General features: G+C 50.0%; 1 protein-coding gene across 1 annotated transcript; it reads right to left on the bottom strand.

Moving 5' to 3' along the window:
• Positions 1–215: 215 nt before the first annotated feature.
• Positions 216–15,320, bottom strand: TRIM63 (tripartite motif containing 63). The gene is made up of 9 exons (XM_006055431.4): positions 15,013–15,320; positions 13,728–13,900; positions 10,589–10,757; positions 9,492–9,587; positions 8,090–8,323; positions 6,957–6,979; positions 6,501–6,625; positions 2,146–2,217; positions 216–795 (listed from the first exon to the last, which is right to left on the bottom strand). The coding sequence occupies exons 1-9, from the start codon at positions 15,169–15,171 to the stop codon at positions 785–787; spliced, it is 1,062 nt and encodes a 353-aa protein (XP_006055493.1). The 5' UTR covers positions 15,172–15,320; the 3' UTR covers positions 216–784.
• Positions 15,321–15,655: the final 335 nt, after the last annotated feature.

The raw sequence follows: 15,655 nt of genomic DNA, 5'->3' as shown, positions 1-15,655 counted from the left end.
AATCTTTTCTGAAGGGTCCTGTCAGGGCCAGTTTTCCAAGGAGCTCTCCTTGGGAAATGCCAGTTTGAAGGACAACTTGTTTGGTGGGATAGAAACCTGGGTTTTTGCCATTACTGTCTATTTCCTGCCCTACACTTCCTAGCAGACCTTCTGTCCGTCTGCCCTGAACTCTCCTCACTGGAACTAAAAAAAAAGGCTGAATGAAACCCCAGCTCTTTTAGTAATAATTGGAAGAAAGCGCTGTGCATTTATTAAAACAACATATAACACAAACTCGGTCACCGTCCCTTATGTGGGGTATAGACACTGAAATACAGTACGTTATCCTTTCCTGGACCTGTGAGTGCTAACCCACCAAGTAGAGGAAGTGGGCAGCTGTATCAACCTGGCTTCCTTCCCTTCTTTATAACAATCGCCAATCACACAATGACCAGGCATTATCATACAAAAGTTCCTTTACAAAAAGCACCAAATTGGCATACATATACAAGTATACAAAAATCACATTTAAAAAATGTACAAAATATTCCATTTTGCACCAACGTAGAAAAGAATCCAGTGTGGTTGTTTCAAGCACGTTTCCAATTCTGGTTCGCAACGCTGGACACAGCGGTGGGGTCCTACTCCTAGTTCCTGCTCTCTGAGCAGAGAGAAGACACACCTCCCCGTTGCCCCGCCAGGGGCCCTGACCCCTCCCACCCTGGGCCTGTCACTAAGGCAGCTGGGCCCATCCCCACCCTCCCCGGTCTCTCTGCATCTAGAGGGTCTCTCCCTCATCATCGCCTTACTGGTGTCCTGAAAGAAAAAGACAAAGAAAATCAAGGTGAGATGGGAACGCAGGAGGACGCAGGGCTTACCAAGCTTCGGGGAAAAAATTATCAAACCCCAATTCCTGTCTGGGCTTCCCTGGTGGCTCAGACGGCAAAGCGTCTGCCTACAATGCGGGAGACCTAGGTTCGATCCCTGGGTTGGGAAGATCCTCTGGAGAAGGAAATGGCAACCCACTCCAGTACTCTTGCCTGGAAAATCCCATGGACAGAGAAGCCTGGTAGGCTTCAGTCCATGGGGTCACAAAGAGTCAGACATGACTGCTGCTGCTGCTGCCGCTGCTGCTAAGTCGCTTCAGTTGTGTCTGACTCTGTGCGACCCCATAGACGGCAGCCCACCAGGTTCCCCCATCCCTGGGATTCTCCAGGCAAGAACATTGGAGTGGGTTGCCATTTCCTTCTCCAATGCATGAAAGTGAAAAGTGAAAGTGAAGTCGCTCAGTCGGGTCCGACTCTTAGCGACCCCATGGACTGCAGGCTACCAGGCTCCTCCGTCCATGGGATTTTCCAGGCAAGAGTACTGGAGTGGGGTGCCATTGTCTTCTCCAAGACATGACTGAGTGACCACTAATTCCTGCCTGACCTCTTCCTTTTAAAATCAAAATGGAATTTAGCTGCCTGAATTGCTATGGATTGCAGATCCAATGCAAAAAACTACAGACAGCTGACAAATGAAAGTGTTAGTTGCTCAGTTATGTCCAACTCTTTTGTGACCTCATGGACTATAGCTCAGCAGGCTCTGCTGTCCATGGTATTATCCAGGTAAGAATGCTGGAGTGGGTTGCCATTTCCTTCTCCAGGGGATCTTCCCAACCCAGGGATCAAACCCATGTCTCCTGCATTACAGGCAGATTCTTTACCGCTAAGCTACCAGGGAAGCCCCAGCACTGTTCACTCTTTCCAAATTTTCACAAGATGAAAATCCAAATTCTTTATTGAAATCTTTTAAAAAACAAAAGCTCCTTTTTAAAAAAGACTACTAATTTAAAAAACGCTGACAACTAATTTTTTAAATTTTGAATATTGAGCCAAGCCTGAGTGCTCCCTATGACTTCTGTTATACTGTGTCACTTTCCATTTGGGAAGGTCATTTAGACGTAAAGTGAGAACTCTTTATTATGAATAGTTGGAGGGACTTCTCTAAGAGAAAAGGGAACGGGATTTTACCTTAAAATCTCTTTTTAATTTTACCTTAAAAACTCTTAAAAAGGGTTTAAAACCCCTACTGGGGACTAGAAACATCATCCCAGTGTCACTCAGTAGGGCTCTCAAGTTGTCACTGAATGAATGAAAAAGTGGAGGTAGATGGGTATCTCACCTTCTTCCTTCCCCTCTGTGGACTCTTCCTCTTCGTGATCTTCTTCTTCAATGAACTCCTCCTCTTCCTCATCTGTGTGTGACAAAGAACAATTGCCTTAGATTGGGGCTGGTGTCTCAGAGGAGAGGTTCAAAGGAGATCCAGGCTGGAGACACCCAGTTCAGTTCAGTCGCTCCATCATGTCTGACTTTTTGCGACCCCATGGACTGCAGCACACCAGACTTCCCTGTCCATCACTAACTCCTGGAGTTTGCTCAAACTCATGTCCATTGAGTCGGTGATGCCATCCAACCATCTACTCCTCTGTTGGCCCCTTCTCCTCCTGCCTCCAATCTTTCCCAGCATCAGGGTCTTTTCCAATGAGTCAGTTCTTCACATCAGATGGCCTAAGTATTGGAGTTTCAGCTTCAACATCAGTCCTTCCAATGAATATTCAGGACTGATTTCCTTTAGGATGGACTGGTTGGATCTTCCTGCTGTCCAAGGGACTCTCAAGAGTTTTCTCCAACACCACAGTTCAAAAGCATCAATTCTTTGCCGCTCAGCTTTCTCTATAGTTCAACTCTCACATCCATACATGACTACTGGAAAAACCATAGCTTTAACTGGACATACCTTTGTCAGCAAAGTAATGTCTCTACTTTTTAATATGCTGTCTATGTTGGTCATAGCTTTTCTTCCAAGGAGCAAACATCTTTTAATTTCGTGGCTGTAGTCACTATCTGCAGTGATTTTAGAGCCCCCCAAAATAAAATCTCTCACTGTCCAGTCAGGATCAAAGGGCCATGTTGGTGACCTCAGGGGCCCAGGAGGTGATGGGTTTGGTCCTCCTTCCCCGCCCTCCTCCTTCCCCCGACACGCTCCAAGGCAGGGAGGCTCAAGACCTCCTTTGTTCCAGTAGCAGCAGCATCTCTTCCCTGGTCTGCCTGTGACCAGAGGAGACCCTGGGAATGCATACCCAGACTGTCTGCCTCTGCACACAGAGCATCATTACCTGGGAAACAGGGAAATGCCTTGGTCCTCAGGAATCAGAGTCCTTATCCTGAAGGAATCGGCTCAGTCTTTGAAATCTGCTTGCCTCACACTCCTTGTCCAGTTTTCCCGCATTCCTTAGCCTACAGGGCCATGGATACAGGGTGGGAAGCCCTTCAGGGGCCATCTGCTCATTAGTTGCCTGAAACTGAGCCCCAGATGGTGACTACGGTGTAAGCTCTGTGCTCACTTTCCCGTCCTGGGGTCTCGCCTTCAAGCTCTACTCAGAGGGGACAGGCCCCTTCCCCACCCCCTCTCTCAAGCCCCTTCTTTGAGCCTTTGGGTGCCCTGAAGGGGTCAGTACAGACTCAGAGTATTTGTCAAGAGTATCTGGAGAAGGGCTTGAAAGAGTTAATTCCTCCAAACTGACAACTGGGATCTGTACATAACTCGAGGAATTTTTTTTTTTTGTGGTGGTGGTTTAAACCATTATTACAATTAACTACTTATAGCAGCATTTTCTAAGAATTTACTATGTGCCAAGTGCTAACTTGTGCTAAGGACTATACACGCATTGCCTCATACAATCCCCAGATGACCCTCGGTGGAACCTGCACTTACTGCCCATGTAGCCTCTGCAAATCACTCACCTTTCCTTGGTTTTATTTTTTTAATTTTTCATTTTATATTGGAGTATGGCCGATTAACAACACTGTGATAGTTTCAGGTGGACAGCAAAGGGACTCAGTCGTACGTGGTCATGGATCCATTCTCCCACCTTTCCTTGGTTTTATTGCCTTAACTACAAAACGGAGATGACAAAAGAGCTACCTCTTAAAGCTATTGTATTAAACAACAGAATTCATGTCCAGGGCTCAGTGGCCAGGACACAGAAAGTTCTCAAGGAATGGTAGCCATGGGTATGCTCCCCATTTACCCCTGAGAACACAGAGAGGCTCAGGGAGATTACTGAAGGCAGCGCAGGTATTCACAGTGTCAGACTGTTCACACAGTATTATCCACTCTTGAATATCTTAGTTAAGGGAGGGTGACTCCAGGGGATCTTCCCAACCCAGGGATCGAACCGGCATCTCTTACATCTCCTGTATTAGTAGCCGAGTTCTTTAACACCACCTGGGAAGCCCAGATGATCTACAGCCATGGATTTACCCAAGTCCATTGACACCTCCCTGGTGACTGGCACCTTCCCTGGTGGTTCAGACAGTAGAGAATCTGTCTGCAATGCCAGAAACCCAGGTTTGATCCCCGGGTCGGGAAGATCCCCTGGAGAAGAAAATGGCAACCCACTCCAGTATTCTTGCCTGGATAATCCCATGGACAGAGGAGCCTGGTGGGCTACAGTCCATGGGGTCGCAAAGAGTCAGACATGACTGAGCGACTAACACTTTCATTGACACCTCAGCTTTGGGATGTATGTCATCCTTACCCAAGAATAGAGTATATTTGGGCTTCTGAGAATGGATTTAACACTCCAGATTCTGAAAGCTTGCAGGCGAGCAGACGCAGGAGGTGCCAAGAAGCTTTTCTTTCTCTTGCAAGCCCATTCACAGCTCTTCCCTGCCCCTACACGACCCCTACCCCTCTTTCTTACTCTCAGCAGACCACTGGAGCATCACCTCTCACACAAAGGCAACATTCAACAGAACTGGATCTGCCCTCCCTCTCTTTGTTGCTAACTAGCTACCTTTCAACTGTGAAACCTTGAGCGAATTATCAACATCTTTGTTCTCCATCTGGTTCCTCATGCTTTCTTATTATTTTTCCTTTATTATTGTTATGGCTATATTGTTACAATTATTATAGGTACTCTGTGGAAAAGTAATCACAGACAGAAGCAAGGGCAGAATATAGATAAATTAAGGTGCCTGAGTATCCAAGTTTATGGCAGTAGGAAGCTGAAGCTAAGACTAGATTTAGGCAATAACTAGTAAGGCAATGGCACCCCACTCCAGTTACTCTTGCCTGGAAAATCCCATGGACGGAGGAGCCTGGTGCGCTGCAGTCCATAGGGTCGCTAAGAGTCGGACACGACTGAGCAACTTCACTTTCACTTTTCATTTTCATGCATTGGAGAAGGAAATGGCAACCCATTCCAGTGTTCTTGCCTGGAGAATCCCAGGGACGGGGGAGCCTGGTGGGCTGCCGTCTATGGGGTCTCACAGAGTCTGACACGACTGAGCGACTTAGCAGTAGCAGTATATGTCTAGTACCTTACAGAGGCCTCTGAATCAATGTCTTATTTGTTGCACAGCATCATTCGGTGGTCATTATCAGTAGGCCCATTTGTAACCTAAGTTTAAAGTGAGGAAATGAAGCTCAGAGAGGTAGAGGGAACCATCAAAGTGCCACAAAAGATAAGAAATGGCAGAACTGGGTGGTTCTGTGGTTAAGAATCCACCTGCCAATGCATGGAACACGGGTTCCATTCCTGGTCTGGAAAGAGTCCACGTGCGGAAGGATAACTAAGCCTGTGCTCCAAAACAAGAAAAGTCCATGCACTATAACTAGAGAAAGCCCGCACACAGCAACGAAGACCCAGTGAAGCCAAAAATAAATTAAAAAAAAATAGAAGTAGCAGAACCAGATTTGATCTTAGGTCTGCCTGATTTTATGAAGTTAAAAGACGCTTGCTCCTTGGAAGAAAAGCTATGACCAACCTAGACAGCATATTAAAAAGCAGAGACATTACTTTACCAACAAAGGTCTGTCTAGTTAAAGCTATGGTTTTTCTAGTAGTCATGTATGGATGTGAGAGTTGGACCATAAAGAAGGCTGAGTGCTGAAGAATTGATGCTTTTGAACTGTGGTGTTAGAGAGAACTCTTGAGAGTCCCTTGGACAGCAAGAAGATCAAACCAGTCCATCCTAAAGGAAATCAGTCCTGAATATTCATTGGAAGGACTGATGCTGAAGCTGAAACTCCAATACTTTGGCCACCAGATGCAAAGAACTGACTCACTGGAAAAGACCCTGATGGAAAGACTGAAGGCAGGAGGAAAAGGGGCCGACAGAGGATGAGATGGTTGGATTGCATCACCAACCTGATGGACGTGAGTTTGAGCAAGCTCTGGTATTTGGTGATGGTCAGGGAAGCCTGGTGTGCTGCAGTCCATGGGGTTGCAAAGAGTCGGACACGACTGAGTGACTGAACTGAACTGAACTGCCTGATTCCAAGTTGCCTTGCTGTTTCTATCACCCCAAATTCTTCCCTATAGCAGATCCATACATAATTTATTGAGCTGGGCTCATCCAGAAGTTGACTGTACAAGTCTGATGGATATCTGGGTATGTTTGGCAGTGTATCTGCCTCCATGTGGGGCTCAGTGGGAGGGAAGCTGACTTGCAGGGGAAATAATCCCTTACCTGTCCCAAAGTCGATGGTCCTCAGGGTGTCAGCTACATGCTCTAAGTCCAAAGTAAAGTAGTCCATGTTTTCAAAGCCCTGCTCTATCTTCCCCAGCTGGCAACCCTTGGAAGCTTCCACAATGCTGTGGGGCAGAGAGAAAAGTGGGGAGGGGCACAGTGAGATCTCTGGTCCCAGAAAAGGAAGGAGGTGTTTTAGCTCCAACTTACACTAGGGCACATGCTTGTGTCCACACCCAGGTCTTGCACCCAGAGGCTTCCCTGGAGGGTGGAGTATTTTCCCTTGGGTCACAAGCAGAATAGATATCTAAGACAGCAGGGACGCAAAGGGTAGGAAAGGTAGCCTGGGGGAAGACCCTCCCAGCAGAACTAATGCAAAGGAGGAGGCCGTCTGAACATGTCAGAGGCCCTGAGGGGAACTGGAGCCTTGACTCATAGCCCTGGGGAGACACTGACCTTCTGATGAGCTGCTTGGCACTCTGTGGGGGGAGAGAAAGAGCAAAGGGTTAGAACTGCAGAAAGGGGAGCCCCAGGAAATCAGCAAAACCGGTGACCAGGGGCTGCGGATGCACATTTGGTGCCAACCCCTTGCCCAGCTTTGACCTGTTCATCGGCTTCAGCCAAACAGAACTTGGATTTTCCCTCTGCCCATGGTCTGCGCAGGCCTTGGTCATTATCCTAGGACCCTTCCGTTGTGGCAGGAAGCTTGGATTCTAGGAGTATTCACCTAAGCACTCTTAAACACGGAAATTTCCAAGATGAGAATCATATTCTAATCACCTTTTTATACCCGATGTCTAGCACAAAGCCTGGCCCAAAGTATATGCTTAGGAAATTTTTATTGAACTTAACTCTTCCTTACAAAATCTTACAGCTGATCCCTTCATGTTTCCCCCAACAAGCTCTTCTAGGGTAGGGCTGTCTCTTTCATCTGTCTCTCCATCTCAGCAACTGGCCTACAGCAGGTGCTCAGTTAATAGTCTCCACATGGGCACTGTATTTTTCAGCTTGCAAAGGCATTTCACAAGCATCCTTTTATTTGATCTTCGTAAAATCAGTTGAGAGGAAGGGAGGGAGAAATTGTTACATGCTCACTATGCAGACAGGGGCTTCCTGGGTAGCTCAGCTGGTAAAGAATCTGCCTGCAATGCAGGAGACCCCGATTCGATTCCTGGGTCAGGAAGTTCCCCTGGAGAAAGGATAGGCTACCCACTCCAGTATTCTTGGGCTTCCCTGATGGCTCAGATAGTAAAGAATCCACCTGCAAAGCAGGAGGCCTGGGTTCAATCCCTGGGTTGTGAAAATCCCTTGGAGGAGGGCATGGCAATCCACTCTAGTATTCTTGCCTGGAGAATCCCCATGGACAGAAGAGCCTGGCGGGCTACAGTCCATAGGGTCACAAAGAGTTGGACACGACTGAGAAACTAAGCACAGCATAGCACATACAGATGAGAAGACTGAGTCTTTAAATATGAATGAGGTTGAAATAACTTCCCCAAAGGCATAGTCTTTGGTGATCAGTGATGGAGCCCAACTTGCCCCTTGGAGCTGCTGAGTTGAAGTGCCCACCCCCTCCCAGGACTGCTCACCAGGAGGAAGATGGCGCCACCGGGCTCATCCAGAGACTGAATGGCTGTCTCCACCAGCTTGGTGGACTTGTCCAGTTGCTCCCGGTACTGCTGGATGAGGGCCTCGAGGAAGCCGAGCTTCTCCTCCTGCTCCCGCGTGATCCGCTGCAGCAGCTCGCTCTTCTTCTCGTCCAGGATGGCGTACAGCGTGTCAAACTTCTGGCTCAGTTCTTCTTTCACCTGGTGACTGTTCTCCTGGGGACAGAGATCTCCGAGTCACATCCTGCAGGTCCTCCTTCCTATCCCCCACCCTTCCTTCCTGGGATGGGTGTGCTAGGAATGAAGAGTCTAGAGCTGGGAGAGATTTACCGCACCCCCATTTTGCAGAACACAAAACAAAGCCTTAGCCAGAAGAAAGCATTTACTAGGGTTTGCCAGCAACGTTTGGAGGCTGGCGTCGTAGAGAAAACTACACCTTTCCTCAAAAGTGGAGACTCTAGGGTCAGGTGGGGTGACATATGTGGGCCTCCTGTGTGCCCCCAGTCACTCTCTTTCTCCACTTTAGGACCAAGACCAGATTTGGGAAATTCTGCATCATTTGGTCCCCAGAGAAGTGGAGAAGCAGCCCCACCCCACCCCTGGCAATGGTATCCACATTGAGGCTCCCTGCTGTCCAACACTGACGCTACATTTTCGTTTTCTTACCTATAAACTGGGTATAATAGTAGCATCTCATTAGACTGGGGGCCCCTCGTGGATAATAACAACATCCTTCTTCCTTCTCTGAACCTATACTCACACAACTCTATCCATCAGAAATACACTGATCACTCCCAACCCCCCATGTCATTCCCAGGTCCCCACCTCAAGGGGATATGAAAAATCATGGATGCTTTTGCAGGAATAGAAAAGAGTCCTCTGCCTCTACTGTCTTGCTCCTCAGAGTGTGGTCCATGGACAAGCAACTTGGGCAAATCCTGGGAGCTTGTTAGAAAAGCACAATCTCATTCCTCCTTCTAGACCTACTGAATCAGAACTTGAATTCTAACAAAATCTCAGGGTGATTTCAAGTTTCCCATTAAAGCCTGAGAAGCTTTAGTGTACAGCACACAGGAGAACAATGCTCTAAGAACTACTAGTTCCCTGGATAAATGCTGGGAATGATTGAAGGGGAAACTGCCTGAAGTCAGGGACCTGGTCTGTCTTCCTCACCACCCCATCCTCAGCATCTTTGGCAGAGCCTGGTACCCAGCTATCCTCAAGAAGCTTTTGTGAGTGAATGAATAAATGGATTAGTAGTCATTCCCTCCCCAACCATCCCTGTGTGAACACTCCAGGCCCAGGCTCGATGGGGAAGCCACCCCAGAGACCAGGTTGCCCTGGGAGGCTTCGAATGCCCAGGCCCAGCTATGCTTCCCCTCACCTTGGTCACTCGACAGGAGTCCTCTAGCTGAGTGATGATGGTCTGCACACGGTCGTTCCCTGCCACCAGCATGGAGATACAGTTACTCAGCTCAGTCTAGATGGGAGGGATGGTGGGGGAACAGGAGAGGAGAGACAAAAATAGTCTCAGGGCCCACCCTCATGGGAGTGGCGGCAACACAGCACCCTCACTCCTCTCTCTGCTAGAAAGAGCCTCTTTCTGGGGTGCAGCTCAGGTCCAGAGCAGAGCACACCAGAGAGACACTGCATCCCTCATATCACAGTGGAGGCACAGAGAGGGGAAGTGAGTTGCCCCAAATGCACAGCAATGTGCTGGCCAAGGAGGGGCTTGTTTCTAGGACTGAAGGGATCCAGAAAAAAAAAAAAAAAAATAGGTTGGAGAATTCTAGAAGAGAAAGATCAAGAGACGAGAGGAAGGAGGGGAGGAAAGAGTACAGAAAGGGGTTGTTGTTGCTTAGTCAGAAAGTCATGTCCGACTCTTTTGCGATGCTATGGACTGTAACTCACCAGGCTCCTCTGTCCATGGGATTTGCCAGGCAAGAATACTGGAGTGGGTTGCCATTCCCTTCTCCAGGAGATCTTCCCAGCCCAGGGTTTGAATCTGTGTCTCCTGCATTGGTAGGTGAATTCTTTACCACTGAGTCACCTGGGAAGCCACAGCTTACCGCATGTACAGGGTGGTGGGGCTCTCATGGGCCCAGGGACCCAGGGAGAAGGCTGCCTTTTGCTGCAGGGGGATCTGGGGAGGGGTGACCAGCACAGAAAGAGGTAGCAGGGGCCCAAACCACACTGGGTTATAGAAGTCATGGCCTGAGAGGACCCGGGTGACCTGGCTGTGGGATCTGGTCTCTCCCTTGGGGCCGCACCCAGGTGCCCTCAAGCTGCTCTAAGTATAACTCATGAGCTCAGCCATCTCCCCAAGGAAGGCAAGGGCAGCTCTCCCTGCGGCCCGGGACGTCCCTCCAGGGGGACTATTCCTGAAAGGCCGGCTCAGCAGATCTACGGGGATCAAGTCCGCATCCTGAATCATCTGTCCAGCGGGCTCGGGCTGGGGGTGGGAGTCGCTCAGGCCAGTACCTTCTGTCCCTGGAAGACACTCTGCAGTGGGGCCACCTCGCAGGCCTTGTGGGCTCCGAACACCTTGCACATGGAGCACGTGGGCACCTCGCACGTGAGGCAGTAGATGTTGATTTTCTCATCTTCATGCTCCTTGCACATGGGGTGGCTGCCCTTCTGCAGCGGCCGGCTGAAGTGGAGAAGAGTCATCAGTCATGAGGTGTGGTTTCAAATCCCTGTCTTCCCCTGCAGCCCCAGGAGCCCCCCACCCCACCCCATATCTACAACCCGAGCTCTCAGAGGTTGTCTGTCCTGAATCCTTTTCTTTTCATTCTCTGAGGGCCCAGAACCAGGGAAGCCAATGACACCAAGACTAGGATTCAAACTCCAGTGATGGAGTTGGCCCAGGCCTGGCCAATGCAGGACCTGGAAAAAGTTGTAGGATCCCAGGGTCATTTTGAGACGTTCTGGAAAGGAGGAAACTGGGTCCAAGAAAGGTGAATGGACTTGTCCAAGGTCGCCCAGCAAGTCAGGGCAGGGGAGGCTAATGTTCATTTGTTCTAATTATAGTCCCCAGGCTCTTGGTTACAGCAGATTGGGCTTCCAACAAAGCAATTTATATTCATGGCCTCACTGAATTCTATATTTAATCCACCAGACTGTAATCTCCATCGAAGCAGGGAAACTTGCCTGCTGTCTTCAGCCCTAAATCTGCAATGTACAGTGCCTGACATGGGGAAGGTGGTGATTGAATACGGGTGGAGAGAATACATCAGTAAGCAAGGTGTACCAAGGCTCTGAAAAGGAGGTGGTATGTGTGCCCCAAGTCACTCAGCAAAAGCAGAGGCAGCCCAGGGCCATCCAATGGCCCAGCACAAGCCTTAACTTCCAACCTGAGAGTCTCTCCAGGATCCAGAGTTGCTTCTTTCTCTTTCTTCCCAAACACACACTCTTAGGATGACTTTCTCCCTTTGTCTGTCTCCTCTTAGGGCCTCTGGCATTTTATCTATGGTTCTCTCATGGTTACTTCCTCCATGAGATTCAATTTTTTGAGTCTAGGTTTTACCGCCCGGCTAACTCTACACTCATCTAGAGTCAACAGCGCGTCTACATCATCTCTGATTTCCAAGCCCCTAACACAGCAGTGTGTGTGTGTGCTCAGTCACTTAGTCGTGTCTGACTCTTTGCGACCCCATGGACTGTAGCCCACCAGGCTCTGCTGTCCATGGATTTCTCCAGTCAAGAATACCAGAGTGGGTTCCCATTTCCTTCTCCAGGAGATCTTTCCAACCCAGGGATAGAACCCATATCTCCTGTGTCTCCTGCATTGACAAGCAGATTCTTTACCACTGAGCGATGGCAGGCAGGTCATAAATGGTGACTGTCCCCCAACATGTCAGTGCCTCACCTCCAAACAGCCCTGCATGACTGATCACACCCAGGGCATTACTGTCCCCTCAAGATCTTAAATAAGCTCCTTTTCAGACTTGTCTTCCCAGGGTCCCCCATGCCAGCAGGACTCTCCCTTTGCTACCTGTCTATGCCCTCTGGGAAGGGAGCTCTGGGGTGACTGCAGGTGCAGAGGTGAGGCACAATCCTGCGGTCTGGTGTCTGTGTCCCCCGTCATCCCAGATGCCCATCCTCCCAACCCCAGGCACCAGCATCAGGGTTCAAGTCCACACTGTTCTGCCGCTTACTCATGGTGACCTTGGACAAGTGATTTCACCTCTCTGGGCCCTGGTTTCACCCCCAAGCTACTGAGATCATGACAGGAGTTCTCCGTGATGAACGTGCAGGGCCTGGCATGGAGCAGACCCTCAATAACTATCGTCGTCATTCAGTTCTGGGGAAAGGCCTGGGAGGGTTCAAACACAACTTCCTCTTCCTAGGTTGACTCTATTATTTTGGTGCAATATTGATTTTATTATGATCATGATCAACAACATAATCCCATTTTTGTAGTGTTGAACTCTGGCAACAAGAGAGGCAGTAGCAAGAATGTTCACCACGGAGTCAGTCAGACAGGCTCCCTCTCAGCTTCACCACTCGCTAGCTGAGTGGCCTCGGACAAACCTCTGAGTCTCCATTTTCTCATCAGAAAATGAGGGTAAAAATGGCTCAAAGGATTACTGTGAGAATTAAAATGGGAATAATGCACGGAAAATGCTCAGTGCAGCGCTGCACGCAGTGGATGCTCAGTAAATACTTGCCATCTTGAGCACTTCCCATCAACATCCTATTTGATAGTCATGATAGCAAATCTTACTGTCCGTTTCTGGAGACAGAGGAAATAGAGGCCCAGAGACTCACCCAAGACCCTACCGTGCATGAGTAACAGAGTCAGAGGAGCAGACACAGTGCTCTGGTTAAAGCTTTCTCAAACAAGGACTAGTCTGTCGACTTACTGGGGCACGTATTTGGTGAGGGCTTGGGACCTCAAGGGCCATGAGGTCAGCAGCCTCTTGTCAGGACATGCTGATCAGTAAAGATCTGCTTGGTAGCTTTATCTCTCCCCAACACAGCACAACCTCCACTAGGCACAAACTCTGCCCAAGAATGAGTGGCTATTTCACAAACAGGGAGAGTTGGAGCTAGATGGGTTGGGCTGGGTCCCAGCAATTCTCCTTCTCAGCTGCGAAACTCTGGGTAAATGATTTTACCTCTTTGAGCCTCAGCTTCCTCCTCCATGAAACAGGGATGAAAGCCATGCTAATCCATAAAAAACCGCTGTGAAGCAGCAGCAGGAAGCATTCCTGGTGTTTGGCACTGCTCTTATCATTATAGAGAAACTGGCTTTGTTCTCACTGGGCGCTTTCTCTGCTCATCAGGGCCACTTAACTGGCCCCAGTGGCTCCCTCTCCCTCACTCTCCCTCTCACATCTCATCTGTCCCCTGATTTTGGTCTCAGTATCTTCCAGGAGGACAGCCTAATGCCTGGGTCTCCCTGCCATTCACTGGATGACACCGAGAGCCAGGGCTGGGGGATAAGATGAGTCTCTGTTCATGCCTAAGGGAGATGGCTGTCTGGACTAACTGGCATATCTCTTCCAGCTAGGGGACTGGATCCAGAGTAGGTGAAGGAGGATGGGGCCCTGAAGCGCTGGACGCCCAGGATGGGCCAGGGGCAGGGGGATGGCCTCCCCGCGGAGGGAGCACTGACCTGGAGCACTCCTGTTTGTAGATGTCAATGATGTTCTCCACCAGCAGATTCCGCTGCAGGCCGTACACCCCGTGGCGGTCCATGATCACCTCGTGGCGGCAGGAAGGGCAGCGGAAACGGCCTCCAGACATGGCCGCGGAGCCAACCCGGCCGGTCCAATAGGGATTGGCAGCCTGCTGGCGACAGGGGCGGAGGTGAGGCCTGGGCTCCCTCCTCGGCTCCTTCCCTTTCTGACCTCCAACTGTCTTCCCCATTGATCACCACCACCATTCTCATCAAACCACATAACTTAAAGCTTCCCCTTGGCTCAGACGGATAAAGCGTCTGCCTGTAGCGCCGGAGACCCGGATTCGATCCCTGGGTTGGGAAGATCCCCTGGAGAAGGAAATGGCAACCCACTCCAGTACTCTTGCCTGGGAAATCCCATGGATGGAGGAGCCTGGCAGGCTACCGTCCATGGGGTTGCAAAGAGTCGGTCACAACTGAGCGACTTCACTTTCTTTCCTAATATGAGAGAGCCAGCCCACTTACACAGGGAGCACCTGAGAATCAACTAAGGAATCAACAGGTTTGGAGGTCAGCAGACCAAGGGTCAAGTCACAGTAATTCTTGGAATGACTTCAGGTGAGCAACCTTTTCTCACCAAGCCTTGGTTTGTCCATTCATGAAATGGGCATGTAATTACAGCCAGCTCCTAGAGTTGCGTTTTAAAGAAAAGATAGAGACCATTCTGTAAAGTGCTTCTGGGGAACTTTGAGGCCTGTCTCCCAGCCAGGATGGACACCCACTCCCATTCTTTTCTTAAGGAGATGAAGCCCCTCCTGCTCCCCATTATAGGAAACAGTTTCAAGGGGAAGATGCTGAGAGGGTGCCTCTCAGCCACCCTCCTCCTAAAGATCTGGGCCCCCTGCCACTGCGGAGCTGGCTCCAGCCCCTGGGGTCTGGTTTCTCTCTCCTTTCTGCCTGCCTCTCCCACTTATCACTTGAAGCATTTGACTCCTGATTGGAGAGTCAACTGCGGTGCTCAGGACGGGGTGGGGTAGCTGCAGGCAGGGTGGGGAGGGGAGAAGTGCGTCATGGAGAAGGAATGGGTCAGCCAGAGCCACCTCCCCAGCCCCGTCGACCCCTTCCAGAGACTTCGGCAGGGGTTCACTTCAGAGGGGGAAAAAAACAAGTCCAGTTTGGAAGGGTTCCGGACTAAGAGAGAAGTTTTCTTTTAGCTTTCATCACAGGAAGACTGAGTAGCTGCCTGGAGCCCCAGTCCTATGCCAGGCCCAGCACTGACCTGGAAGATGTCGTTGGCACACTTCCGGCAGAGGTTGTGCTGGCACGGCAAGATGACCACCGGCTTGGTAAACATCTCCAGGCAGATGGGGCAGATCAGCTGCTTCTCCAGGTTCTCCATGGGGTTTCCATCCTGGATCAGGCTCGACTTATAATCCATGTTGTCCTGGGGACAGACGTGGGGACCCACCTGGCTGCCTCCTTCACCTGCCTTGCTCTAAGCAGACCTGGGGGTCTTTGTTACAGAATACCCGCCCGGAGCCTCTTTGCCTTCCTCTCCTGGCGCCCAAACTCTGCCTTGGTCTGAGGCCCCTCTGATATTTATAGCTGGGCCCTGGTCACATGAGCCCCAGGAGGAGACCAGCTGAGCATTCCGGTGCCAAGTGGCTGGCGAAGCTTGAGTTTCCTCCAGGCCTGAAAGACCAACCCTCTCGGATCACATGTAAGGATGAGCAGTCACTGTTCCCTTGGGACGGGGGTCGTAAACAAGAACAGCTTGTTCGTGGGCAGGCTTGGGGCAGGACTGGTACCCAGAGTTTCCTCCAAAAATTAGTCTCCTCCTACAGCAGGCTGGTAAGGAGTGAGGGGGCCACTGGGATTTGTGGGGTTAACAGCCAGTGCCCTCTCACTGACCAAAATAAATC

This window comes from Bubalus bubalis, chromosome 2 (assembly GCF_019923935.1).
Source record: "Bubalus bubalis isolate 160015118507 breed Murrah chromosome 2, NDDB_SH_1, whole genome shotgun sequence".
NCBI lineage: Eukaryota > Metazoa > Chordata > Mammalia > Artiodactyla > Bovidae > Bubalus > Bubalus bubalis.
Note: the sequence above shows the minus strand (reverse complement) of the source record. Positions and strands in the feature narration are given on the sequence as shown.

What these genes read in the sequence shown, in the direction of transcription:
- TRIM63 (XM_006055431.4), bottom strand. Translation starts at nt 15,171, where the DNA reads ATGGATTATAAGTCGAGCCTGATCCAGGATGGAAACCCCATGGAGAAC. An exon ending in GTGGCGCCATCTTCCTCCTG is followed by an intron (nt 6,980 to 8,089) that starts GTGAGCAGTCCT and finishes CTCCCCCCACAG; the next exon opens with AGTGCCAAGCAGCTCATCAG. An exon ending in GCCAAGCAGCTCATCAGAAG is followed by an intron (nt 6,626 to 6,956) that starts GTCAGTGTCTCC and finishes TCTGCCCCACAG; the next exon opens with CATTGTGGAAGCTTCCAAGG.